We start from the raw sequence: 27,420 nt of genomic DNA on the forward strand, positions 1-27,420 counted from the left end.
ACATAAGGGTCAATTTAATTAGAATAGGCCTTAAAAGATAGCATAACAAACATTACATTTGTTAGCTAAGTACTGTGGTTTCGATATCTGCATACTTAAGTAATTTTATGGGGACAAAATTTGCCTAAAAGTTACTCTTCGCAGTTTTCTTGGTGTCTGTGTTAAAGTTCCGTAAAAATCGGTTTTGAAGATTGACAGACAGACAGACAAAAATGTTTATAGAAAGAATTGACTTAACTTTTATTAAATTCTGTATCGTACCTAGATATCATTACCTATACTTATGTAGAAATAAAAACAAACGTTATTGTTAGCGTAACCTACATATTTTAATCGTCTTTTAAGTTTTTCCCTCATATTTTATACGTTGCTTAGAGCATTAAAAGCTCAGAACACATCAAAAAGAGAACTCTCCATTATGTTTGCTTTATAATCACTAAAGCTTTCAGCATAAAATAAGTGATAGGTGCTCCTTAAATTTTCAATCTCCTGTCACGAAACTGCTTATCGCCGAAACTATAAAATCCATACCTACCTACCAAGGCACCTACTTATCGTATTTTTTAACTGCGTTCCATTGATTTATTATAGTTAATTAATCAATGCTGCGTTCGCTTGAAAGCTCGATTATTTTACAGCGCAAAGAAACCGTAGATCTCCTACCTACTTATTTGATATTAATTTAATCTATGCATTCCTGAGAAAAAGGGAATAGATAGACATAAAGACAGAGAAGAGGAAAGAATAGAGGGGACTAGATCACGTGGTAGATCACCCATGAAATCAAACCAAGTGAGGACTGCGATAGACGTACCTACCCGTTTTTTTATTCATTATAAGCAAACGCTTGCCACAATCACACCAGATGGAAAGTGATGATGAGGCCTTAGATGGGTTTTTTTGTACGGAACTATAAAAGTCAGATTAATGCTTGGCTCAGTGTTTACACATCTACTCATGTGCCTTATGTACGCGTAGGCGTGTTGTAAAGAGCAAACCTTTAGGACCTATAAAGCTTTAAGGTAATGTTACTTAATAAGCGAGGGTACGGGAATATAAACATTCAAAGCTTATATTTGCATAATAACTTTGTTTAAAGGTTTTTACCTCAAAGTCTCCTCAAGTCCCCTCTAATTATAATATGGGTACCTTCAAGTCGAGAGTGAATAGGCATCTTCTAGGTAAGCGCACGCCTTCTTAGCCTGCATCATCATTTGCTACAAGGTCTGATAACAACTAGGCGCTAGTCTTTAAATTAAAAAAAAACCGGCCAAGTGCGAGTCAGGCTTGCGCACCGCATCGTCATAAATCAAAAACTATTATGCATAAAAATAAATAAAAATCTGTTATAGAATGTACCTACAGGTAAAGCCCTTTCATATGATACCCCACTTGGTATAGTAATCTTACTTTAAAAGTTAAAATTTTTTTGTGATGTGACCACAAATTTCCGGTTTTCAGGTTTTTCTCCTAATGTCTGCTATAAGACCTACCTACCAAAGAAGTACCCAGTAGGTGTCTTGACAGGCAGACAGAAAACAAAGTGATCCTATAAGGGTTCCGTTTTTCCTTTTGAGGTACGGAACCCTAAAAAAGTCTAAAAAGAGTCTCGACTTATATTTTTCCTTATAATATTTTTTTTTCAAAAGAATATTAGCCATGTTAATTGACAAATATTCTCCTTTCCTCTCCAACTAAGCGTCAAGCTTGTGCTAGGAGTAGGTACGACAGACCTTCGCTTGCCCCCTTGAATAGGACCTCCGGGTAATAGACACGGGGAGTCTGTTGCCCGCGGGAGAATAGGTCCTTGAGTTGGATGGCAAGCCCTTGTTCCCGGCGAGCCTAAAACTGAGCTGGGGACCCCATTAAGTCCCAGAGCTAGGCCTGCTTTGGCGGGTGCCGTTAGCTAGGTTGCAGTCGAATACATTCGTGTCCCTGTGCCTAGCAACAAGGGATGAGACAGATCACCGTGGGGTTTTAGTCGGTAAGAGTCCGACATAACCACCGCACCTCCCCGAGCGCGGTGGTATCCATGAGGATTTCCCCACGTAAAAAAAAAAAAAAAAAAGGAGTAGGTACGACAATAGTGCAACGGGCGGGGTTTGAACCGTCGACCACTTCGTCGTTCACCACGTTGTAGGGTTTTCAGTCCACTCCTTTACCCGTTGAGCTATTGAGGCTCTAATATTATAAGTAAGTACTTATCTATTCAAGAAAGGAGGCATCGTCAAATTACTATAAGAATAAGAATGAAAAGATCGCGTATTGTATTTCGTATTCCCATTTTCCTCACGATTCGTTCAGGTTTTTACGAATCCACAAAAGGTAAGTGCCCAACATCAGCAGTATTATGATAAATCTACTTATATGGAAGATAGGTAGGTACGTCGGTACCTATAATATTATCTATCCATGCATGTTACAAAAAAATGATTATAAGTCGCGTATCGTTCATCCGACTGAGTAAAAAATGTTGTTGACACTTGCGTGAAGGCTTCAGATTTAGTACCATAAACGTCCAATTAGGCGAGTCGCAATTCGCTTTGCAACGCATGCTTGGCATCAGCTATAGGGCCTATTTTTGTTCACATACGGTATGTTTGTTTGTAAGTAGGAATGTAGGTACCACAGGATAAGGAATAAGGTAATCTGTGGTAGGTTGCGGTACCTACCTTCCTATACCTATACCGTAAACATACCAATACCGTACATTAAAATTAAAATATCCGCGGTGACAGCCTATCGGAAGGTCCGGGTCGAAGTCAAATGTGCGTTTCAAACAATTAAAAAAATTGCAAATCGGTACAGAAACCTCGAAAAACAGGTGTACATTAAAAAAAGGCCGGATTTAAAACCACCTTCTTTTTGGAAGTCGGTCAAAAATAAAACCATGCACCCACACCACGTACACTCTATGCAGGTTTTCTCACGATGTTTTCCATAATGTTTTCAAAAAGGTGTGTTTGAAGTCTGCCAATCCGCATATTTTGACCAGCGCGGCGTGGTAGACTATGGCCCGTGGCCGTTCTGATTCTGAGGAGAGACCCATTCTCAGTAGTGAGCCGGTGATGGGTTAGTGATGATGATAATGATGACATTGAAATACAGCTGGTAACATTTCGGGAATAATGAAAAATTTATTAGTTCCTACGGCTATTTTTTATCTCGAAAGATCAGAGTTATCCTACAGGAATCAGGATTTTAAAAATCCACGCGGACGAAGTCGTGGACATCATCTAGTAAATAATAATATTTTACGTGAATAAGAAGGTCTAAGTAATCCTCCATTTGAGAAGAGGAGATCCGATCTAACATTATGATTGATATGGCTACAAAAGAAACCAATATCCTATACTTACCTATAAAAAGGTAAGTAGGTAGGTATAAAATATCTACAGAATAGAAATATTCCACAACTTGATATAATATAATACATAAGTAATAATATTTCATCTTATCGTTAGAGTGAGATTAGGTATACGGTCTTACAATGCTGATAGAAAATATTTTTCTTTTTCAAGTCCTTTGCTCTGAAATGAATGATCTATAAGTAAATGTAGCTAAAATCTCTTTTTTGAGTTAGGTACCTACTTACATAAGTATTTCTTAGTTCTCGGTCATTTTTCGAACTATCATCAGATAGCCAGTTCATGTCCGGCTCGAAGGACCAAGTTTATATTATTATACTTAATACTAAGTAGATGATAGATGACGCCCGCGTGGATTTAGGTTTTTAAAAATCCCGTGGGAAGTTTTGATTTTCCAGGACAAGAAGCCCATCTGTAGTAGCCCGTCCCCGGGATGCAATGTATCTCTGTAGCAAATATCGTAAAAACATTTGAACGGATGATTTTTTTAGAATCCCTGGGATCACTAAGATTTAGGAATGCAATTCCTACCATCAGGGATGAGGAGTTGGGTCCTTGAGTTCAACAATAAAGTCTTTACTTGGTTCTTAGGTACCTACCTCCAATATCATAAAAATAATAAGTACCTACAATCCAATATAATAATATAATATATCCAATCCAATAGGTAGGTATAATAAAAATAATAAGTACCTATCTACGGACACTTACTACGGATAATCCGACATGAGTGTTTCATACAAATATTTGTATTTCATTTTTCGAGTTAACAACGTTTTTAATCCCACGTTGACCGGCCATTATCGAATCGCAATGCAACGAAAATACGGGGATTATACACTTATACAGAACTGCATGAAAATGGTACCTACTCATTGTATTGTTTTGATAACTACATATTATGAGAACTACAAAGTATCGGGATTTTCAAAAACCTAAATCCACACAAGCAAAATCTCGGGCATCATCTAGTAACTAGTACTTATAACTACTTAGCTATTCGAATAGAACATAATATCTATTACTTATGTTCTTTTCATGAATACTTTCAACTTATCTTCTTTGTTCTACCTATTCTACTCCCTCTAAACCTTTCGCACTGCCAAGGGTCACTGGAGATCTCTCAATAAAGATAAATGCTTCCATGTCCTCTTTTACTCTCTTTTTCTCTTTATTGTAAATGATTTTGGTACAAAACAAATAAATAAAAACAATCCACAATTTTCTTTCAGTACAAGTAGAAACCCTAAGACATAATAAAAATACATTTTCATCATTTCAATATATGGAATTTAAATCTGCTCTTCTCATAGCTCTCATAAAGCTGTATTGTATGTCCAGTCCAGTTGCACAAACGAGCGCATCCAATAAGAACAGGCAACGTTTCTACATCGCTCACAAATAGGTACGATATTTTTGTTATCATTCTAGTTCTACCGAGTTGTCTTTTGGTTGGCTTTTCACATGAGAGGCGTTTTTGACGACCTCCCTGGCGCAGTGGTATGCGCTGTGGTCTTATTAGTGGGAGGTCCCGGGTTCGATTCCTGGCAGGGATTTGGAATTTTATAATTTCTAAATTTCTGGTCTGGGGGGAGGCTACGACCATGGCTAGTTACCACCCTACCGGCAAAGCCGTGCCCCCAATCGATTTACCGTTCCGGTACGATGCCGTGTAGACCAATGGGGCATGGGTTTATTAAAAACTGCCATACCCCTTCCAGGTTAGCCCGCTTCCATCTTAGACTGCATCGTCACTTACCACCAGGTGGAATTGTAGTCAAGGGCTAACGTCTTGTATTTGAGTAAAAAGAAAAGTTTCATTGGTATTAGGCTAAATTAAAGGGCGTAGGATAAGAAAGCATGGAGAGAGCTATGCTTGGAGTTTCTCTACGTGATCAAATCAGAAATGAGATCTGTAGGAGAACTAGATTCGACATAGCTCAACGGATTGCGTAGCTGAAGTGGCAATGTGCAGGGCACCTAGGTCGTAAGACCGATAGGCGTTGGTGTCCCAAGGTACAGGAATGGCGACCTCCCACATAACATAAGACGAGTCGCAGGGAGCCGCTGGATTCAGGCGACGCAAGACCGTGGCGTGTGGAAGTCCCTACAAGAGACCTATGTCCAGCAGTGGATGTGAACATCGTGAGGAAACCTGCATGCCCGAGAGTTCTCCATAGTGTCAAAGGTGTATGAAGTCTGTCCATCCACACTTGGCCAGCGTGGTGCACTATGGCCAAACCCTTCTCATTCTGAGACGAAACCCGTGCTCAGTAGTGAACTGGCGATGGGTTGATTATGATTATGTTGAGGACTTAGTTCATCACTGCTCTAAAACAAAGACCAAAAACGCTACACGTGTGAAGAACCTTAAAATATTCCTCGGCAAATGAAGCCACTCCGCGCAACGCAGACTAAATAAAATACTTTTATTAGAAACATGGAGACAGGGAAATCGGCAAAGGATTTGAAATAATAATAACATGCAATAGTTAGTTCTATTGGTAGATATAACTAGGTATCTATAGTACGCTACAGGTCGAGCTGGCAATCGGGGTATGAGACGGGGGGGACGCCTCGCACACCCGCACGTCACAGGCGCTATCCCGCACCGGGTTAGCTCGGGGGCTGTGCGTTCGAGTTTGATTCTAGTTTGACTCAAGTTCGATTCTAGTTTGGCACGAGTTCGACGAGTTTCGAGTTGGATTATAGTTCGACTCTAGTTCGGCTCGAGTTTGATTCTAGTTTGGCTTGAGTTGGATTATAGTTCGACTCTAGTTTGGCTCGAGTTCGATTTGAGTATGATTCTAGTTTATCTTGAGTTCGATTCGAGTTTGACTTTGAGTTCGACTCGAGTTTGACTCGGTCCCGGCTTGAGTGGCTAGGATTAGGATAGAAAATGAAACTCTGAAAGTTTGAAATTAACCTATATTATTTCATAATCAATCATAAATCTTAATCGTAATTAGTAGTTATAGTTTGGTTCAGGCGGGTGATGCGGGGGGAATGGAGGGTGACCAAACGGTGGGGGCCCACGTGGAGGGAACTGGGGTCTGAAGGACGGTGGCGGTGGCCTCCACGGTGGAGGGGGCCTCGCTCCTGGTGGCGGTGGGGGCCCAAAGCCAGGGGGCCCGAACGGTGGGGGCGGGAAGTGGTGGAATGGTGGCGGTGGTGGAGGCGGGCCTGGTGGTGGTGGGGGCCCCGGTGGTGGCATTGAAGTCGGTGGTGGCGGTGGTGCAGCCAACGGCAGCGGTGGCGGTGGCCTGGCGTTCATTGGCGGGCCTGACGGTGGCATTGGCGACGGCGTCGGTGGCGGCGGTGGCGCCATCAGCATCGGCCCCATGATAGTTGGTGGCGCGTCCGCAAACAGTTGGTGAGGACGGTCTGCGTGTGATAGCGGATTCTGGGCGGCGAGTAATCTGGAAGACAAAATCATTATTTATTATAGCAGAAATATAAAGAAAATCAATCATAATGTTGGCTTTCTATTGCATTAGAATATACGTAAGGTGCAGATAATCGTCGAAATATCTCTATATATAAAAATGAATCGCTGAATGTGTTGCTGATCGCAAATCTGAAACAGCTGAACCGATTTAGCTAATTCTTTTTTTATAATATTCCTTGAAGTACGAGGATGGTTCTTAAGGAGAGAAAATTTAAAAAAATAGAATCGTTAGGCGGTACGAAGTTCGCCGGGGCAGCTAGTCTTCTAAGAAACATTGAAGCGTTGAAACTCTTCAGCTTTAAAATAGACTTAAAACTGCCATATTTTAAAACTCAAGCTCATCTATTCCACTACAGCCAGCACCCCAAGGGAAAAACCTTGCGAAATTAAAATCGATGGTACTGAATTTTTTACTTTAAATCAAGGAACTTTAGATCCATTTTACTTTGACGTTATTGTTTCGGCGTTCAAATTTGATGAATAACTAGCTTATTCCCGCGACTTCGTCCGCGTGGACTACACAAATTTCAAACCCCTATTGAAATAGGGGTTAAATTTTCAAAAAAAAAATTCAAAAATCCTTTCTTAGCGGATGTCTACGTCTTAATAGCTATCTGCATGCAAAATTTCAGCACGATTGATTTTGACGACCTCCCTGGCGCAGTGGTAAGCGCTATGGTCTTATAAGTGGGAGGTCCCAGGTTCGATGGAGGAGGAGGAGATGCCAGGAGGCAGGGATTTGGAATTTTATAATTTCTAAATTTCTGGTCTGGTCTGGTGGGAGGCTTCGGCCGTGACTAGTTACCACCCTACCGAGAAAAGCAGTGCCGCCAAGCGATTTAGCGTTCCGGTACGATGCCGTGTAGAAACGAAAGGGGTATGGGTTAATTAAAAACTGCCCCAATACCCCTTCTAGGTTAGCCCGCTTCCATCTTCGACTGCATCGTCACTTACCACCAGGTGAGATTGCAGTCAAGGGCTAACTTGTATCTGACTAAAAAAAAAAAATTAAAAAAAAAAACGATCCGTCCAGTAGTTTGAACTGTGCGTTGATAATAATCAGTCAGTCAGCTTTTCCTTTTATGTTTATAGATGAGGTGTAAAGTCTCATACAAAGCACACTGAACCCTAAAATATCTTACCTCTCAGCCGCAGAACCATGCCTCTCTCCCTTAACATCCTTCTTGAAAGCGTAGGACACAGATATGGGCCTGTTGCACAAGTACTGGTTATTCATTGCTTCAATGGCGGCATCCGAAGCCTCGAACGACGCGAAGTTTATGAAGGCGAACGCTTTCGAGTTGCCGGTTTCTGGGTCCCTCATGACCTGAAATAACACGAAAGACAAATAAATTATCAACAACAAGATGATATTCGTGATAGCGTAGTGGTTAAGATGTCCGTCTTCTATTCGGGATGTCGAGGGTTCGATCTCGGGCACGAACCACTAACTTTTCGGCATTGTTTGTTTTAAGCAATTGAATATCACTTGCTTTACGGGTGACGGAAAACATCGCGAAGAATCCTGCATGACTGAGAGTTCTAAAAGGTGTGTGAAGTCTGACAAATCACACATAACCTTCATTGCAGACTATGGGCTAAATTCTTTTCAGGAGACCCGTTTTCAGTTATAATAGGCCAGTGCCCAGTGATGGTTTAATGATATTACCTCTAGGTTAGGATTGCAAAAATCCTGTGGAAACTCTGATTTCCCAGGATGAAAAGTAGTTTATGTAATACAATCTTAAGCTCAAAACATGTTTAATAAAAAATTCGAGTATAGGTGACGATTCGACTTCGTCCGCGTGGATATAGGTATTTTAAAAATCCCATGGGAACTCTTTAATTTTCCTGGATAAAAATATATCCTTCCCCGGGATGTAAGCTAATTCTGTACAAAATTTCATCAAAATAGGTTAAAATATTGGGCCGTGAAAAGCTAGCAGACAGACAGACAGACACACTTTTGCATTTATAATATTAGTATGGATAGTATGGATGTAGAGAAATCTAGCCACACAATAAAGTACGGGAATACATCTTGAAGATGAAGCAAACTTACCTTTGGTGTTTGTAATATAACTCCAAAAGCAGAGAATGTGTCGTACAGCAGCTTCTCATCAACCTCAGGGTCCAAATTACCAATGAACACGTTTGCACCAACATCTAGGTTCTTCTGATGCGCTGATGCCTTATTCACCCTCACTGGCTTACCATACAGTTTTATCATATTCATTACCTGTAAAGATTCATTATTATTATTATTAAACGTTAAAAAGCCGTGATATGCAGCATTTATGAAGAAATTATATTTTGCAATGATAAGGTGACGCAGTACGCTCGACCGAAAATGGCGGCGCACGCGGGTAACCTGTTTGCTTTTCACCTGACATTGTATGAGAAAGGCACTATGATTTTCACTAAAATCAAACGTGCGAAAAGGGTTTAGGAGAAAAAAATACTAAGTAAATGTATTTTTGCAAAATAAAGATATTTCAAGTAAAGGAACTATGTCTAATATTAAATTGTTTTATTTTCTATTTTTTTGTTTTAGCACAGGTTTAGGCTTTTAAAAATCTAGTGGGAACTCTAAGATTTTCCGAGATAAAAAGTCTATGTCCATCCCTGGGATGTAAGATGTAAGTCTAAATCTGTAGGAAATAAACTGAAAAGCTAGCAGATGGACAGACACAATTTCGCAAGTCTAATGTTAGTATGAGGAAGTACTTACTTTTATAGCATAATCAGCATCTTCCTCGCCCATGAACTCCACAAATCCATAACCTTGATGAGTCTGTGTTACTCTGTCTTTTGGCATGTGCACGTTGACTGAAAAACATAATAAAACTAGATGATGCCCGCGAATTCTCCTAGAAAAGTATGCTCCTAAAAAAAGAATATTATACAGTCGCAGACTATGTAAACGATAAAAAAGCTTGGATTTGACTCGCTCCAGCAATGCACGGGGCTGCAATGGCTTGTATAGTACGGTATAATAACATTGTAAATTGAAAAATTAAAAAGAGCAACCGCCGAGTTTCTTGCTGGTTCTTCTCGGTAGGAACGGCGTTCTGAACCAGTGGTAAATTCAAACTACCTGACTATTCATAAACACTTGTAAAAAGTTTACATGAATAAAAAAAAATTTATTTATTTATTTTATTTATTCCTCCCGTGGGAACTCTTTGATTTTCCGGAATAAAAAGTAGCCTATGTTCTTCCCTGGGATGCAAACTACCTCTGTACCAAATTTCGTCAAAATCTGCTGAACGGATGAGCCATGAAAGACTAACAGCCAGACAGACAGGCAGACACACTTTCGCACATTTATGATATTAGTATGGATTAATATAATAGTGTCAACCGGCCCTTTCCACTGGTTAGACGACTTGACATCTTTAAATCCTTTTTTAGCTGAAATTACAACTTAATTGGATAAGAAAAATATTTAAAAAATCACTTACAACTCAAATAAAAATCTAACACATCTTTGTAGGAGTCATTGTTAGGTGAACAAAAGCATGAGGTAGGGTTGAGGGTGATAGGCCTAATTTTTAGTGTTTGAACAGTTTTGCTGGTGCAGGTGGCCACCTGCTGACATAATCAAGAGGTAGGTTTGAGGGTAACTGACTTCTGACATAATCAAGAGGTAGGTTAGAGGGTAGTAGGCCTAATTTCTAATGTCTGAAAAGAGGTTCTAGATGAAATGATTCTTACATAGGACCTATCACTCACCATGTGACAGTGGGCATCCCCTCTACATAAGTACATACCTATACAGTTCCATTTCAATTATATTCAACAACATCAAAGGAGTATGAAACAAACTTAGATCAAAACATTACTTTGATCATTTCACATAGTCAGGATGAGTATGCTAGTATCATAGAGTCTTACCGACTGGCCCTGATTGTACAAATAGCTCCCATAGCAGGCTTTCAGACACTCTGTCGTCCAGACCTCCCACATAGATTGTTGCATCTGAAAATTAATCCAAATAGTTTTATTATAAACTAGCACCCCACATTGGCTCTGCACGTATGCAATTTACAGTGGATTTTCGTACAAAAATACCATCCTTTCAGACTGTTCCTGTGCATTTCTAAAAACATTCTTTCATTTAAACCTTGTCTTGACAATTATTACGACCACAACAAAAACAAATCAGCTAAATCAGTCAAGCTGTTCTCAAGTGATATATATTGATTAGGTAGATATATAGATAGTGCATCAACACTAACTAAAGACCAGAATGCAATTATTACTATTATTTCTAGCTCATTTTTTACTCTAACATTCAGCCTGGCTATTCAGTGCGGATATGTTGCCACTAAGCAAGTATTACTTGGCACCATTTATTGCAGGTATGACTTAACAGTAAGGTTAGCTTAGTTATACTATGTATTATAACATTTTCAATTTAAATAAGATAGGGCTCGATCTCAGACAGGCGCGGCAAACCGTTCATAGTATAACCGATTAAGTTATTGGCTATTGCCTACATCCTATTTGTATGAAAGTTGGATTTCGTAGTAATAGTAATAATAATGTTAGCAATTAAGGCAAACAGTCTATTTGATGCTTTAATTCCCTCAAATAGCATTATTATTATCATGAAATCTATAACCTAAAACATAATTTGCGTTACCTCCCTTTTGATACTAAAGTACTAAAAACCTTATCTTTACCTTGATTTCTTTCGGCTATCGGTCCCGCAGCCATGGTTTTTATTAATTAGTTATTGACTAAAAATTATTTTCGAAAAGTTATCAATGCCATATCGATAAAAACAAGCTATACATCCATAGACTGCCATAGACTGAGAGACTAGAAATAGTGTTCTGTGTCTGTGCTCGGTGATTGGTTATACTCTTTGACAGGCTAAAAAAGCTAGAATCCTGAGCCGTAAAACTGGTAAAACCTCTTTGATCTCAGATTAAGAATCAAGGTAGATTTGGCATTAAAATAATAATACCTTGTTAGAGCAAGCTAGGTGTATAGAAAAGCTCTGAAGAGTGATAGAGATATAAACACAGGTTTTTTGTCTTTGTCATAGGTTAGCTTTTTTTTGTTGGGCACCTTTTATTTCTGGTCGGTGTTGGGTACGTCTTAGTTCGTGTGTGAACATCTGTGATAGTAATTTATTGCCAATATTACGAGTTTTTCTTTAGTTTTCTGTTTTAAATTTAGTATTGAAGGTGTGTAGAAACCATTTATGGTGTATTGCTGTGTATAAGTTGTAGCGAATGCAAATTATGAAACGCAACCTCTCATTCATTATTTCTTTTGCTGTTTTGTCCCTTTCGGGTATACGCCTGTGTTGGGTCTACAGTCTACTTGATAATTAGTCTGAGTCTTTGATCAATGAAAACACCGTTCACTATAACTTTTCCCCTGACGTTATGTTGGCACCATTGCAAATCACACAGTAATTAACTCGTTGATAGAGTAATAAAGGTAGATTGAAGTACTGTGTAACCGTATGAGATAGCGATAGCACGACGTAACGATGAATAACACGACAAAATTACCATTGTTTAGTAGTCAACCGATCAACAATATTCGTACTAAACGTTTTTTATGTGAAAACAAGTAAATAACTAATGAGAAATACAATTACCTACGCCACGTATTCTCAAAGTTTGTTTTGCAATTAAAGTTGCATTCCTTGTATGTATTCTTGAAAAAAACCAGTTACACGATAAGGGACAAAAAATAGGTAAGCTGCGTCTCTGTTTATCACATTAGTAACTGTATCTGTGCTCTCTTTTAAGTGTGAATGAGACAGCAAACGTTCCTGTATCTACCTTTATCAATCTTACTCTATCTACGAATAAACCCTAAGTTCTAAGGAATAAAGCAGACAAAGCAATCGTGCCAACATAACGTCAGAGGTAAACTATAGTTATCTGTGCAAAGAGTATATAGTATCTGTGGCAAAATCTGTGGTATTGTCAAAGTCTGCTGTGCTGAGTGTTTGTTTGTTTATTTCTGGTCGGTGTTTATTTCTCATTTTTCTTGACTGGTAATTTCCGTAATTTTATTGTATTGTATATTTTGTATTAATAGTTGCGGCTGATTCGTTATAGACTCCGTCGTGTTTTTCCATTCCATCAACAAAATAGAAATAGTAGGTTGAAAATGCAAAGTGCTGCAGACTTATTATCTTCATTGTCATGGTTTAAAGAAGATTCTTGCACCGAAGATGAAGATTCACAGAATAATATAATTGAGCAATTTGTGCAAAATGTTGAAGATTTCAGTTCACAGTATGGAAGTGAAATAAGTGTGTCTTACACTGCATTTAACTTGCGTGGACCGCCTTCAAATTTTCCAGATTATGGAGATTATCCTCAGGCCTTTGTTATGGTAAGTTTTAAAATTATGTCGAAAGTAAACTATACCTACACGGCACGGAACCGTCAAACTTTATTCAAATTTTTATGCATGTACAAACTTAAAATATTGTTAGGTACTATTCGATAATTTTCCAATTCCATAAAATATAATTAAGTTAGACTATTCTTTTAAAAAACTTCCTTCCAAAGTTGTTTTTTATGAATAAATAAATGTGAAACTTCAGTGATAATGTAACTTATGTACTTTATATTTCTTTCAGAATTTACTTACAATTTATTTTTCTATCAATGGTTCATTTCCTATTTCTTTGATAAATTTAATCTGTTACACTGTTGATTATTTTTTGTAGTAAGTATCAATATTATTAAGTAGTCATGAGAATTGTAAATATTTTTTTTTATACAAAAAAGTGATTATATTTTCTGTAGCAGGAAATATAGAATCAGACTTAAATGGATTGTAAGTTTTTTACAGGTTTGCACTCAAGTGTGTCATGTTATTGTAAGCAATGGTGCCGTCTAAGATGGAATGGGTATGGCAGTTTTATAAAAACCTAATTTTCAATTTTTCTTATTTATTTATTATACTGTTTCTTTTGATGAAATTCCAAGTAGCATTGACGTTAGTTTCTAAACAATATTTTTCATTTGTCAACAGAGAACCTATGGCACTTGGTGGGATGAAGCACCTTCAGTCCAAAAAGAATACATGCCCCAGAACAGCACTGCTATTCCAAGTCAGGATTTCGTAGGTTTGTATGAATTTATTTTTACAATAGATTGGTTATATCCCTGTTCAGAGATAATTCATCATCATCATTGCTGGCCTACTACTGAGCATTGGTCTCCTCTCAGAATGAGTAGGGCTTAGGGCCACAGTCTGCCATGTTGACCCAGTGCTTTATGGCAGACTTCACATACCTTTGAGAACATTATGGAAAACTCTTGGGCATGCACGTTTCCTCACGATGTTTTCCTTTACTGTCAAAGTCAGTGATAGGCTACCACCGTTCAAAGAAAAAAAGGTAATAAGTGTAATATAACAATTTATTCTATTAATCATTAAAACAAGACAAACAATATTTTTTAACTTAAGATAAACACTCGCATCGTAGGCCACAATATCATCACTTTCCATCATGTGTGTTTGTCATGCACATGCCTATAATAAATTGAAAAAATATTCACAGAGGTGTCATTTGAGAGAGCAGTCTACCCGTTAGAAGTGGCAGTGTTTGAGACATACAACCCTGGAGCCTTGATCAGGATATGGGCATTGGGACCCACATCATGGATCTTACTATGGGAGGGAGAACCGGAGTATGCTGGTGACACCCCAAGGGTGTTTAGTCCATCAATCAGGCAGATTAATTTTCCTATCAGGTATAAGCTATTCTTGCATAATTCCTAGCTGTAACACTTCTTTACTATACTTTTTTGTTTCAAGATTTTAAACAAATAACTTAGATATTTAACTAAGTGCTTATTAATGTACAAATTTTTGAACAAAATATCCTTATTCTGTGTCTACATTAAAAAAGGGAACCTCTGTCCAAAATAACAGCTTTCTAGTTAAAGGGGTTGGGAGAGTGTTGATAAATCAGTCAATCAGTGGCACCGATTCTGTTGTCTTTCTCTAAACTAAATTTAGAGTATCTGCATCCTTTTCTTTTAAACAATGCTAAAAAGGGACAGAACATTACATTTAAAGACTCTAAATTTTAGTACACGCTACAAATTTAAACAGTAGGCTCGCGACAGCGCTAAAATCACGGGTTTACCATCTAAAAATTAAATTTAAAACTGTCAAACTGCATCTGTCCTTTTCATATTACATTAGTAAGAAGTGGATGCAAATACTCTAAAATTTAGTTGTGCTCAGAATCAGTATCAGTACCATTGAGTCGGTACATAATTATCAACATAATAGTAAACTAGATGATGCCCGCGACTTCGTCCTGGTTTTTAAATGTCCTGGGATGCAAGCTATCGCTTTACCAAATTTCGTCAAAATCGGTTGAACGAATAGGCCGTTGGCTAGCAGACAGACAGTTTCACATTTCTAATATTAGTATGGATTAAAAAAGTTCCTTTTTCACATTTTGTATCTGTATCTTTATTTATATCTTATTTCTATTTGATGATAGTAAAAACTAGACTTCAATTTAACCCAGCTAAAAATTAGACTTAAAAGACCAGAAAAACTTATATACTTCTCTTATTTCACAAAAGAACAAATAACATAAAATTTCTTCTAAAATGTGGGTAGTTGATTATTTATCATTTCTACTTGGCGCCTAACAAGGGTCTATAAAGTGGCATTCCAATAGGGTATTTGACAGGTTTTTAAAAACTGTTTTACATTAATCACTAATGTCTAAAAACTATATAAAATCAATTATCTACGTTCCATTACTTACAGTGCAAGAAAAACAAAAATATTATTCAAATATCCCGCGAAAACGCTTTCCTGACAATATAGCGCCTCATACTCGTATGTCATCGTGACGTCACCTGCATGTATTTATGTACGAAACTCACACTACATGCAACTGTTTACAAATAGTTGACGTCATCAACCAATCGGCCAATCACAGTCGTTTACGATCACGTGACTAAAGCAGACAAAAAATAATTTTGATTGTCAATTTTCTCTTAAAATATTCCAAAATTCATATTCAATATGGATACCATCAAAAGATCCTATATTTTACATATTGTCAAATACCCTATTCCCCAAATCTAGGTTAATAATTATCTGGATTCTTTCTTTTTTAATAGAATATTAAGGCTAGAATTCAACCACAGACTACTGCCATACTACACAGAACTAGATGCAGTCCTGCTAAAGGGAAGAGTACCAGCAAATTTGGCCAACATAAAGAACAATTTTGCATATTCCACATTATTTTACAAGAAGAAACCTCAGCCGCTTTTGGAAAAAGGTTTAAAGTTTTATTGTGTACATTTGATTAAGTTTTGTGAGCTATGTGTGTGCCACAGACTGCGCTACTTGTTATATTTAAGTAAAACCACAGAGTACTTAATAGTATCTTCCAAGTACAGAAGAAGTACTCCTATCTCTGTCTCTCTCACAAGAGATAAAGATGCAAGAGCCGTCGAAGAGGCGCGCCGCCGTAGGTATATTTTTCGATGCGATGGGTGAAGATGATGATGATTCAGAAGTAGCGTATTTTATGTCCAACTCCGGGATGCAAACTATTCTCTTTATCAAATATCGTCAAGATCAGTCAAGACCAGAAAACAGTGTGCATATAACTAGTTAATGCCCGCGACTTCGTCCGCGTGGATTTAGTTATTTAAAATCCCGTGGGAACTTTGATTTCCGGGATAAAAAGTAGCTTATGTCACTCTCCAGGTCTTAGTTAAAGACTTGGAGTTTGACATAGGCTACTTTTTCATCCATGCAAAAAATCACGTCCATCTGTTGCTTCGCTGCGGCGTGTTTGAAGGACAAACCAACAAACAAACATACACACTTTCGCATTTATAATATGGGTTTGTTCGAAGTACCACAATGATGTGTAAGGCCCGCGAATTGCTATTGCGCTGGAACTATGTCTCATTACCATCGAAATGACGTCATTTTGACGTCAGCCGAAATAAAAATATATCATCAGCTCGAAACTTCAGTCTAGTGCTGACGACACTAAATTGGCGGCCACGCCATGTAATACAAATAGTTATCTTGAATCAAAGTTATATGGAAGCAAGACAATTAAGTTTTTCTGAAACGCAGCCAACTAGGAAGTAACTAGTGAAATGAACCTTAGCCTTGACAGAGTCGATTGAACATCTGTTACGTAAACTTAAACTACCTGCTAATAAACTGGCTATTATCTACCGTTTCATTGCACATTTATGTTTTCCTTGTTAGTGCGGAAATCTGCAATTAAAATGCATATCTATATTTTATAACTAGCTTATGCTCGCGACTTCGTCCGCGTGGACTACACAAATTTCAAACCCCTATTTCACCCCCTTAGGGGTTGAATTTTCAAAAAGCCTTTCTTAGCGGATGCCTACGTCATAATAGCTATCTGCATGCCAAATTTCAGCCTGATCCGTCCAGTAGTTTGAGCTGTGCATTGATAGATCAGTCAGTCAGTCACCTTTTCCTTTTATATATTACTAGCTGATCCCCGCGGCTTCGCCCGCATGTATATAATATAGCCTATGCCACTCAGGAATAATGTAGCTTTCTATTGGTGAAAGAATTTTTAAAATCGGTTCAGTAGTTCCAAAGATTACCCCCTACAAACAAACTTAACGACATTACCTCTTTATATAATAGTATAGATAGATATATAAGATAACTATTGATGGTTTACACAATGTTCACCTGTGTGGTGAAAAGAAAAGATAGGCAAAGCTCATACGATTGTATTTAAAAACAGGCAAAGTGCGAGTCAGACTCGCTTACCGAGAGTTCCATTACATACTACAGTTGTATTTTTCGATATTTTTTACGATAAATCAAAAACTATTTTGCATAAAAATGAATAAAATCTGTTTTAGAATGTATAGGTTAAGCCCTTTCATACGATACCCCACTATGGTATTATTAGTAATCTTACTTTAAAAGTTGAAAATACGAATTATTTGTTCATGAACACATTTTTTTTAGTATGTACCTAACCACATTTATTTTTATTTTTTTATTTTCAGGGACGCTTTTAAACAAAGTGTTAGCTTCAAACTTGCATGAGAAAATCGGTAACCCTGCCATCTTGATGCAGACAGATAACCTCGACACGGGACCTCCGCTAGGCGATTTCCAGCGATTACCGGTAAATAATTTATAAACTTGTATAAATAAATAGCGTCAAGTGGGAGTAAATATACTTTCGCATTAATAATAAAACACGACACATAATACATTTTTTCACTTCTCATGCTCGTAAAGTTCTTCTTTATGCTGACTGTAAGCGGACTAAAACTGCTTTTTATGCTCTCGTGCATAAAAGTGTTGTATGGAAAGTTCAATAGTGCCTGAGCCTAGCCTCTTATGCTAGTATGCTGTCCTGGTACTTTTATCATGTAAGCTATAGTTGGTGTCATAACAGGTCTCTGGCCTTGAACTTGTGCAGTGGGGGGGGGGGGGGTATACATATTTGGCGTCTCATTAAATGGCCCCGAAAATTGTACCTGCGCAATGGGTGATTTATTGATGTATGGCTAGAGAATACACAATGACGAAGAGGTGAAGTATGAGAGTGAGCTCACCCACACGTCTCGGTCGCGTATCAGTGTTTCATTTCCTCGCAATCGCAAGAGTAAACTCAGTCAAAAAACCCATTTTATACCCTTGTTTTACAATCTACTATTGCAACAATGATAAAACACGATGTATAATACTTTTTTTTTTGGCGTGAACGTGGCTTTACATGATATTTTCGTTAAATTTTACAGGATGAAACAATACTAACGGTGATGAAATTCCTAGACATGCAGTCCCTGTGTCGCTGCGCGCAAGTCAACCGACACTTCAGGACGCTGGCCTCGGACGCTATCCTCTACAGGAGTATAGACCTCAGGCCGTATTGGTACTGTGTGCGATCGAAGGCGGGTATATTTTTATTTTTGACACCACTCACTCTAGAATGCCTTATTAGAGTTATTACAGACCTGTTAGTTAAGAGCAAAGTACGTCATAACATTCCTATGATTTAGCAGGGGTTGTAATGTTGTACTGAAATCCATTACGCCTTAAGGGATGTAATGTTATACTGAAATCCATTACGTTTTAAGGGATGTAATATGTGATTAAAATTTAGAACTAGTGTAGTGTACTTAGTTTATAATTCATTTATATTTTAGCTTTTAATGTCCTGTTGAATAGTACGTAAATGAGACATTGATATTTGCATGTTAAGGTTGTTAACTTGGAGTCTTGCCATAATAATACGTTAAGGTTATCTATATAGGCATCATTAAAAACCTTATGGGCGCTTCTCAGGCATGCAGATTTTTTGAGCGAGTGATATATAATTGCTTAAAATGTACATTGAAAAGTTCGACCCAATCGCCGGCCAACTACTGAGCACGGGTCTCCTCAGTAAGAGAAGGTCCACCACACTGGCAGTGAGACGATAGGTATACTTGTGGTACATTTTTTTTTATTTATCTTTATTTCCTACAGGTGTTAGTAACATTGTCGATGCGATGTAAATACCTTCAAAAGTTGGACCTGTCGTGGTGCGGAAGCCATTGCATGATTCAACCCCAATATGTTGTCAAGTAAGTATAGTACAGTAAAATAGTAATACAAAAATTTGTAAGATGTGTAAATGCAACGATAGAGGATGAACTGGACCCGGGTAAAAAAAAAAAACTAGATATTATTTAAGTTAAGTAAGGTCAGATTAAGCTGTGATAGCCTAGTGGTAAGGACGTCCGCCTTCTAATCGGAGGTCGGGGGTTCGATCCCGGGCACGCACCACTAACTTTACGGAGTTATGTGCGTTTTAATTAATTAAAAATATCACTTGCTTTAACGGTGAAGGAAAACATCGTGAGGAAACCTGCATGCCTGAGAGTTCTCCATAATATTCTCAAAGGTGTGTGAAGTCTACCAATCCGCACATGGCGCGCGTGGTAGACTATGGCCAAAACCCTTCTCACTCTGAGAGGAGACCCGTGCTCTGTAGTGAGCCGGCGATGGTTGATCATGATGATGATGAAGGTCAGATTAGATTATTATATATTAGAGTTAAAGATGTTGCAATGTGAATAGCGACAGGTAAAATATCGTGAATTAAAAAAAAGTATAGTAACCGGCAGGAAATACTGTACATCGACTATTTATATTTATACTAGCTTATGCTCGCGACTTCGTCCGCGTGGACTACACAAATTTAAACCCCTGTTTTACCCCTTTAGTGATTCAATTTTCAAAAATCCTTTCTTAGCGGATGTCTAAGTCATAATAGCTATCTGCATGCCAAATTTCAGCCCGATCCGTCCAGTAGTTTGAACTGTGCGTTGATAGATCAGTCAGTCAGTCACCTTTGCCTTTTATATATATTTATATATTTTTTCACTTACAGCTTCCTAAAGAACAGCGGCGCTGAACTAACACACTTACGGATGAATTGCTGCAAGTTCGTGGACAATTCCGTGCTAAGAGCCATAGTTGACACCTCTGCCAATTTACAAGGTGCGGCTAATTGTTACTTTGTTATCAGATTTATCTGCGTGCTTGTATGGTTTTCAATGTCAAGGTGATAGGGTATTTTACCCCTTTTTTGAAAAGTCTTAATTTGATCCTAAAGTTATAATAAACTGCCAAAAAATTTATTCAATCGATAAGTGCAATAAAAATGCACTTAAATTTTGCATTTCAAATTTCGCTGCGAAAATATCATCTTTTTAGGTTCATGAGCTGTCATGACGTCACACAGATTGGTAAGCAACTGTGTTTTCTTAGTGAAATACATTACTATTTCAATCCCTGTGACGTCACACTCGGAGTTACCATGGTCTTGTGGAAGGCTTTGGTTGTTACCACCCTACCGGCAAAGCCGTGCGACTTAGCGTTCCGGTACGATGCCGTGTAGAAATCAATGGGGTAGGTATGTATGGGTTAGGTAAGATTAGCCCACTTCCATCTTAGACTGTATCATCACTTACCACCAGGTGTGACTGAAGTCAATGACTAACTTGTATCTGAATAAAAAACAACCTTTACAAGTTCTGTGGTTATGCTTATTGGCCATTTGGTTTCCAGAACTATGTCTCCGCTCCGTAGTAACGTGTTCCGAGTGGTCCTGCATCGCCTCCCTTACGAAGCTCAAACGGCTGGATCTCTATAGGACACACATCACGACCTCTGCTGCCGTTTCCATCATCTGGTCCAATCCCGGATTGCAGCACCTTAATGTTGGTACGCAATTGGGTATTTTCCTACTTTTGAATTTGATAAACATTATTACTTTATTATAAACTAGAATAAAAATAATGACGTACGCTGAAAAAAATATTAAAATCCAACAAAGATTTACAAAGTTACAGGCATTTTAATTTTGGAGTGGGAGGGTCTTCTATCCCTTTCTCGCAAAACGAAAATTTGTATGAAACCGCACGAAGCTGCTATGGCATTAGTAAGGTGTGACGTCAAAATGCTATATCGCTATCTCTGTCTAATCAGAAATATTTAAGTGCGTATAACTTTTTTGTTATTTGATCGATTTAATTAGTTTTTTCAGTTTACGTCATTATTTTTATCTTAGTTAATAATAAAGTACATAATAAAAAAATTGGAGTCAAATACCCAATTGAACATCTACTATATTATTGTTATTAATTAGTAAACTCTATCCACCATAAGAAGTTAGTAATAGCGTTCTGTCTGTGACGTAATCCCATACAAACAACAGAGCCAACAATCTCAGTGGTGGTTAACCATTTTGAGGCACCAACCAATCATAAAGTATTCGAATTGAATTTCGAATGTTCTCTGAAATTATTTTTGTGGTTGGTTGATTGTGAGTTGGGTTGGTGACTCAAAATGGTTAACCCCCACTGAGATTGTTGGCTCTGTCGTTTGTATGGGATTGTGTAGCAGAGAGAGCGAAATACTAACTTCTTTCCATGGATAAAGGGTAGATGATGCCCGTGACTACATCCGCGTGGATTTAGATTTTTGAGTCCCGTTGATTTTCTGGGATTAACTATAGCATATGTCACTCTCACGATCTTTAACTATATCCATGTAAAAAAATCACGTTGATCCGTTCCTCCATTGCGGCTTGATTGAAGAACAAATCAAACAGAGAAACACACTTGCATAATGTTAAATATATAAAAGTAAAAGGTGACTGACTGACTGACTGACTGATCTATCAACGCACAGCTTAAACAACTACTGGACGGATCGGACTGAAATTTGGGATGCATATAGCTATTACGACGTACACTTCCGCTAAGAAAGGATATTTGAAAATTTCACCCCTAAGGGGGTGAAATAGGGGTTTGAAATTTGTGTAGTCCACGTGGACGAAGTCGCGAGCATAAGCTAGAATACATTCTATGGGTAGTGATTATTATGATCTGCTCTTGTAATAACTTAACTTAATTAAATACCTTTCTTCCAGGCTCCTGCAAAATGATCTCAGCAATGGACGAAGTAGCCCTAGCCCTGGGCGCCAACTGTCCAGATCTGAGGTCAGTGGACTATTGGAAGTCCTACTCCTTAACCGCAGTGGGCATACGAGCTCTGGGCAACTGCAGGAACCTTCAGGAGTTGGATGTTGGATGGTGGTAAGAGATTTAGGTTAAGACTTCGCGGCTTATTAGGGTTCCGTACCTCAAAAGGAAAAACGGAACCCTTATAGGATCACTTTGTTGTCTGTCTGTCTGTCTGTCAAGAAACCTACAGGGTACTTCCCGTTGACATAACATCATGAAATTTGGCAGGTAGGTAGATCTTATAGCTGACATTTGGGGAAAAATCTGAAAACCGTGAATTTAGGCTTACATCACACAAAAAAAATTAAATTGTGGTCATGAAATAATAATTAGTATTTTCAATTTTCTAAGTAAATAACTATATCAAGTGAGGTACCATATGAAAGGTCTTCACCTGTGCATTCTAAAACAGATTTTTATTTATTTTTATGTATCATAGTTTTTGAATTATCCTGCAAAATGTCGAAAAAATACGACCGTAGTACGGAACCCTCATTGCGCGAGCCTGACTCGCACTTGGCCGGTTTTTTTTTTAATTTATGGAGACAAGCTCTTGGCTGCAATCATACCAGCTGGCAAGTGATTATGCAGCCTAAGATGGAGCGCGCTTGCCTGGAAGATGTCTAATATAAGCGTCACTCAGAAAAACAGGTATTATTTAAACATTATTGGAATGTCCGCCCATAACCTACGCGAAGGATACAGATCACAACGCGTAGAGGTTATCCGAGAGTTTTAATCTAAATAAAACCCGGTCAAGTGCGAGTCAGACTCGCGTGCCGAGGGTTCCGTACTCGGGTATTTTTTTCGACATTTTACACGATAAATGTTACGCTTATTATGCATAATAATTATGATACCCCGCTTGGTATAGTTATCTTACTTTGAAAATTGAAAATACCAGTTTTGTTCATGAAGGCATTTTTTGTGATTTTATCTTTTTTTTGTGCTGTAACACCTACCTACCCGCGAAATTCCATGATTCTAGGTAAACGAGAAGTACCCTATAGGTTTTCTGGACAGACACAACAGACAACGACGAAGTGATCCTATAAGGGTTTCTTTTTTCTTTTGAGGTACGGAACCCTAAAAACTAATGACAAAATTTGGAATTTACTACTGGACCTTAGAAAAGGCAACGACAAGACAACAACAACGAGACGGCAACGACAAGTCAACGACATGGCACCGACAAGTCAACGACACGGCAAAGAGTAACGACAAGACATCACAACGAGTAGACAACGACAACGACATGGCAACGACACGACAACGACAAGACACGTTTGAGTTCATATTACATCCAATAAGAAACTTATGTTTCAGCTTGCAAGCGGGCGGTTCAGGGGAATGGTTGGCATCGCTGTCTGGTGGTGAAATCCGCAAGTTGTTCCTGGGCGCCTTACGTGGTGTATGCGACAGAGACTTGCGCGCCTTGTTGCCGAAGATACCTAAACTGACGCAACTTGACCTGCTCGGAGTGAGGGCTGTGACACCTGATATATGCTCAGAGTAAGTATAAGAAGAAAAAAATAAAAGTAATTGTATATATAATATAATGTTAATAATAAGATAAAATTAAAAACTAAGTAAAATTAAGTATGTGCATGTAAGGAATAATAAAAGCTTTTTTATTTATTTATTTATTTTAAGTATAAGAAGTGTCTGCTAATCCGCACTGGGCCAGCGTGGCAGGCTATGGCCTAACTCCGTAGTGGGCCGTAGATGGGTTGATCATGATGGTGATGAAGTATAAGAGCGATGGAGAGAGTTATGCTTGGAGTTCCTCTACATGATCAAATCAGAAATCAGAAGACTCGTAGGAGAACTAGAGTACCCCTTGCACTGGAAAGCGCAGCAATGGAAGACTCCCCACTAGGTTGACATATGCCAACAAACATCGCACAGCGAGCAGCTGGATTCAGGCGGCGCCCCATGGCGTGTGAAAGTCCCTGCAAGAGACCTATGTCCAGCAGTGGACGTCTATCGGTTAACAATGACGTTGTTGATAAAACTATAAACCGCAACGCACATTGGTAGAGCCATGGTGCGTCATCTTAGATCCTCGGCAAATTACAGACTTTCTTTAATTCTTCTTGGTAGAAGAAAATAATTTATTGACTTTTTTTTATAGAATACTGGCAGAATGTCACGAACTCAGGCTTTTGGACGTCAGCTTCTGCGACCAGATTAGTGAATCTCGGGTAACGTTAACATTTTACACATTTTTGTTACACTAGCTTATGCTCGCGACTTCGTCCGTGTGGACTGCATAAATTTCAAACACCTATTTCACCCCCTTAGGGGTTAAATTTTCAAAAATCCTTTCTTAGCGGATGCCTACGTCATAATAGCTATCTGCATGCCAAATTTCAGCCCGATCCGTCCAGTAGTTTGAGCTGTGCGTTGATAGATCAGTCAGTCAGTCAGTCACCTTTGCCTTTTATATATTTAGATTTCTGTCTTACCGGCCGAACTTAATCCATACTAATATTATAAATGCGAAAGTGTGTCCGTCTGTCTGTCTGCCTGCTAGCTTTTCACGCCCCATCCTTTTAACCGATTTTGACGAAATTTGGTACCTACAGGAATAGCTTGCATCCCGGGGAAGGACATAGGCTACTTTTTATCCCGAATAATTAAAAAGTTCCCATGATTTAAAAAAAAATTAATCCACGCGGGCGAAGCCACGGCCATCATCTAGTCTAAATATATAAAAGGAAAAGGTGACTGACTGACTGACAGATCTATCAACGCACAGCTCAAACTACTGGACGAATCGGGCTGAAATTAGGCATGCAGAATGATAGCTAGCTGCTAGTATCACGTAGACATCCGCTAAGAAAGGATTTTTGAAAATTCAACCCTTAAGGGGGTAAAATGGGGGTTTGAAATTTGTGTAATCTACGCGAACGAAGTCGCCAGCATGAGCTAGTTCCTCAATTAAATATATTGAAAAGTCGGCTGTTACAGAAGTTATTTTATTCACAGGTATTGGAATGGCGTAAACAATATCCGCACGTTAGTATAAAGAGGTCCTTTCAATCGGCCAACCTGGGCGGCGCTCCGTACTCCTTGTTTCTAGAGCCGAGCTATTGAATAAAGCTATATTGTAAGGTTCATAGAATAGGGAACCGATTAAGGGAAAAAATATGGCATTCCTATTAGAAAACCCTATATTGATTGTGATTTGTGCAACTGAAATGTCTATAAAATTAGTGTAGATTGTAGGAACACTGGTACTGATTCTGAGCACAACTAAATTTTAGAGCATTCGCATCCTCTTTTTACTAATATAATATGAAAAGGATAGACATAGTTTGACAGTTTTAAGTTTAATTTAGAGCCGTCATACCTCGTGACTTTAGCTGCCAGTCGCGAGCGTATGGTTTAAATTTGTAGCGTGCACAAAATTTTAGTCTTTAAATGTAAAGCATATTAAAAAGAAAAAGATGCAGATATTCTAAATTTAGTTTAGAGAAGACAACAGAATTAGCGCTAATTGATTGTGATTTGTGGAACTGAAATGTTATCTTTAAAATAAATGTAGACTGTAGGAACACTTATTATCTAAGAAGACTGAAAAATATGACTTTGTGAAATGTATTACTCGACATTTTCGTCTTAATATACTGCCTGACTTATTTCAGGCGTTTTAGGTGCAAAAGCTGTGTTCGTGTCCATGTTTTAGGCCCGCAATATGCTAATGCGCGTGGCCGCCATTTTACTGACGTCAGCACTAGACTGAAGTTTTGAGCTGATGGTATATTTTTATTTCGGCTGACGTAAAAATGAATTCATTTCGATGTTAATAAGACATGGTTCCAGCGCAATAGCAATTTGCGGGACTTATACGCGGTGTCATAGTAATCCATACATATTGACTTGGTCAGCGCTGACGATCAGCGTGAGAAGTAAACCAGCCTTATTAACGTGTAGGTACATGTACTAAAATAGGCCTTATCTGTAGATTTTATGAAGAGCCCCACTTGATAGTAACTCAGATCTTTTTCGGACGGAAGCAATGTTTAAACGTCTCTTCTCCTGAAAAATGGCAGCCAAACAGAACAACTATGTTGAGGCCGCCATCTTTTATAGATGTGTTTTCAAGTACCTAGTCTTTAAGTAGTAATGCCATAGATTAAAAGCTCTATTTTTTAATTGCTATATGATATGACATAAACCTTTTGACGACTCATTTCCAAAATGGAATTCCGTGTTTAGTTTACAGTTAAAGTTTAAGTACGGGACAGGTCGAAATGGCAGTCGGGGAGGGAACGCCCCGCACAGCCCCCACGCTAACCCGGTGCGGGCGGGCGCGGGCGACGTGAGGGTGTGCGGGGCGTCCCCCCACCTCATACCCCGATTGCCATCTCGACCTGTCAAGTCTAGGTACTATCACTAAGGATATCTACTACACTACACACTTACCTACCTACTTTTAATTTTTCCCAAAAAAATTAACTTGCAACCGGTGACAACCCTACCAGAATATGTATAAATTTTGGACGTGCTTAGGAAGCTTCCCCTCTGAGGCTCTGTAGGGATATATATACAAATAAGTCAATTTTGTATGTGTTCAGAATACATATTGTTGATTTTAAAGGCTGCTCGATGTCAATTTTTGTCATAATATTAGCTATAATAAGGGATTATATTACTTTACAATATGTATTCGATATGTTCATATTTACTCATAACGAAGTTCATATTCATACCTATTGTAATTGATGGCTATTTTCTGAAATAAATGTTTACCAAAATATACCATTGTTTGTTTTGCTTAAATTATCATGTATAACTAGTCCGCAACAGGTCGAGTTGGCAATCGGAGTGGGAACGCCCCGCACACGCGCACTGAACCCGCGCTAACGTCCGGGCGAGCGTGGGTGACGTGCATGTCTGCGGGGCGTCCCCTCCGCCTCATACCCCGATTACCATCTCGACCTGTCAAGTCTAGGTACTATCACTAGGGATATCTACTACACTACACACTTACCCACCTACTTTCCCAAAAAAATTCACTTGCAACCGG

The 27,420-nt window shown here is 38.5% G+C and overlaps 2 protein-coding genes and 1 long non-coding RNA gene across 3 annotated transcripts in view; 1 reads left to right on the plus strand and 2 right to left on the minus strand.

Annotated features, from left to right (window-relative positions):
• LOC138403373 (uncharacterized) overlaps window positions 1-27,420 on the minus strand; it is a 606,611-nt gene that overhangs the window by 204,400 nt on the left and 374,791 nt on the right. The gene's annotated exons all lie outside the window — the stretch shown is intronic.
• On the minus strand, window positions 6,283-11,637 carry Spx (Spliceosomal protein on the X). Its single transcript, XM_034976579.2, has 6 exons — window positions 11,505-11,637; window positions 10,714-10,797; window positions 9,548-9,645; window positions 8,879-9,055; window positions 7,959-8,143; window positions 6,283-6,787 (listed from the first exon to the last, which is right to left on the minus strand). The coding sequence occupies exons 1-6, from the start codon at window positions 11,536-11,538 to the stop codon at window positions 6,334-6,336; spliced, it is 1,032 nt and encodes a 343-aa protein (XP_034832470.1). The 5' UTR covers window positions 11,539-11,637; the 3' UTR covers window positions 6,283-6,333.
• Window positions 12,801-27,142, plus strand: Fbxl4 (F box and leucine-rich-repeat gene 4). Its single transcript, XM_034976574.2, has 13 exons — window positions 12,801-13,185; window positions 13,834-13,927; window positions 14,366-14,558; window positions 15,957-16,120; window positions 17,865-17,986; window positions 18,609-18,761; window positions 19,339-19,436; window positions 20,246-20,355; window positions 20,926-21,081; window positions 22,292-22,457; window positions 23,712-23,897; window positions 24,520-24,589; window positions 25,377-27,142. The coding sequence occupies exons 1-13, from the start codon at window positions 12,958-12,960 to the stop codon at window positions 25,482-25,484; spliced, it is 1,848 nt and encodes a 615-aa protein (XP_034832465.1). The 5' UTR covers window positions 12,801-12,957; the 3' UTR covers window positions 25,485-27,142.

The sequence above is a fragment of the Maniola hyperantus genome, chromosome 15, assembly GCF_902806685.2.
Source record: "Maniola hyperantus chromosome 15, iAphHyp1.2, whole genome shotgun sequence".
NCBI lineage: Eukaryota > Metazoa > Arthropoda > Insecta > Lepidoptera > Nymphalidae > Maniola > Maniola hyperantus.

Excerpts from the sequence above, each read along its gene's own strand:
- Spx (XM_034976579.2), bottom strand. The coding sequence starts at position 11,538 with ATGGCTGCGGGACCGATAGCCGAAAGAAATCAAG. Across the intron at positions 9,646-10,713 it reads TGTACAATCAGGGCCAGTCG|TCAACGTGCACATGCCAAAA; the intron begins GTAAGACTCTAT and ends TATGTTTTTCAG. Across the intron at positions 8,144-8,878 it reads TTATATTACAAACACCAAAG|GTCATGAGGGACCCAGAAAC; the intron begins GTAAGTTTGCTT and ends GTGTTATTTCAG.
- Fbxl4 (XM_034976574.2), top strand. The coding sequence starts at position 12,958 with ATGCAAAGTGCTGCAGACTTATTATCTTCATTGTCATGGTTTAAAGAA. Across the intron at positions 16,121-17,864 it reads TCAGCCGCTTTTGGAAAAAG|GGACGCTTTTAAACAAAGTG; the intron begins GTTTAAAGTTTT and ends TTTTATTTTCAG. Across the intron at positions 22,458-23,711 it reads GAGTTGGATGTTGGATGGTG|CTTGCAAGCGGGCGGTTCAG; the intron begins GTAAGAGATTTA and ends CTTATGTTTCAG.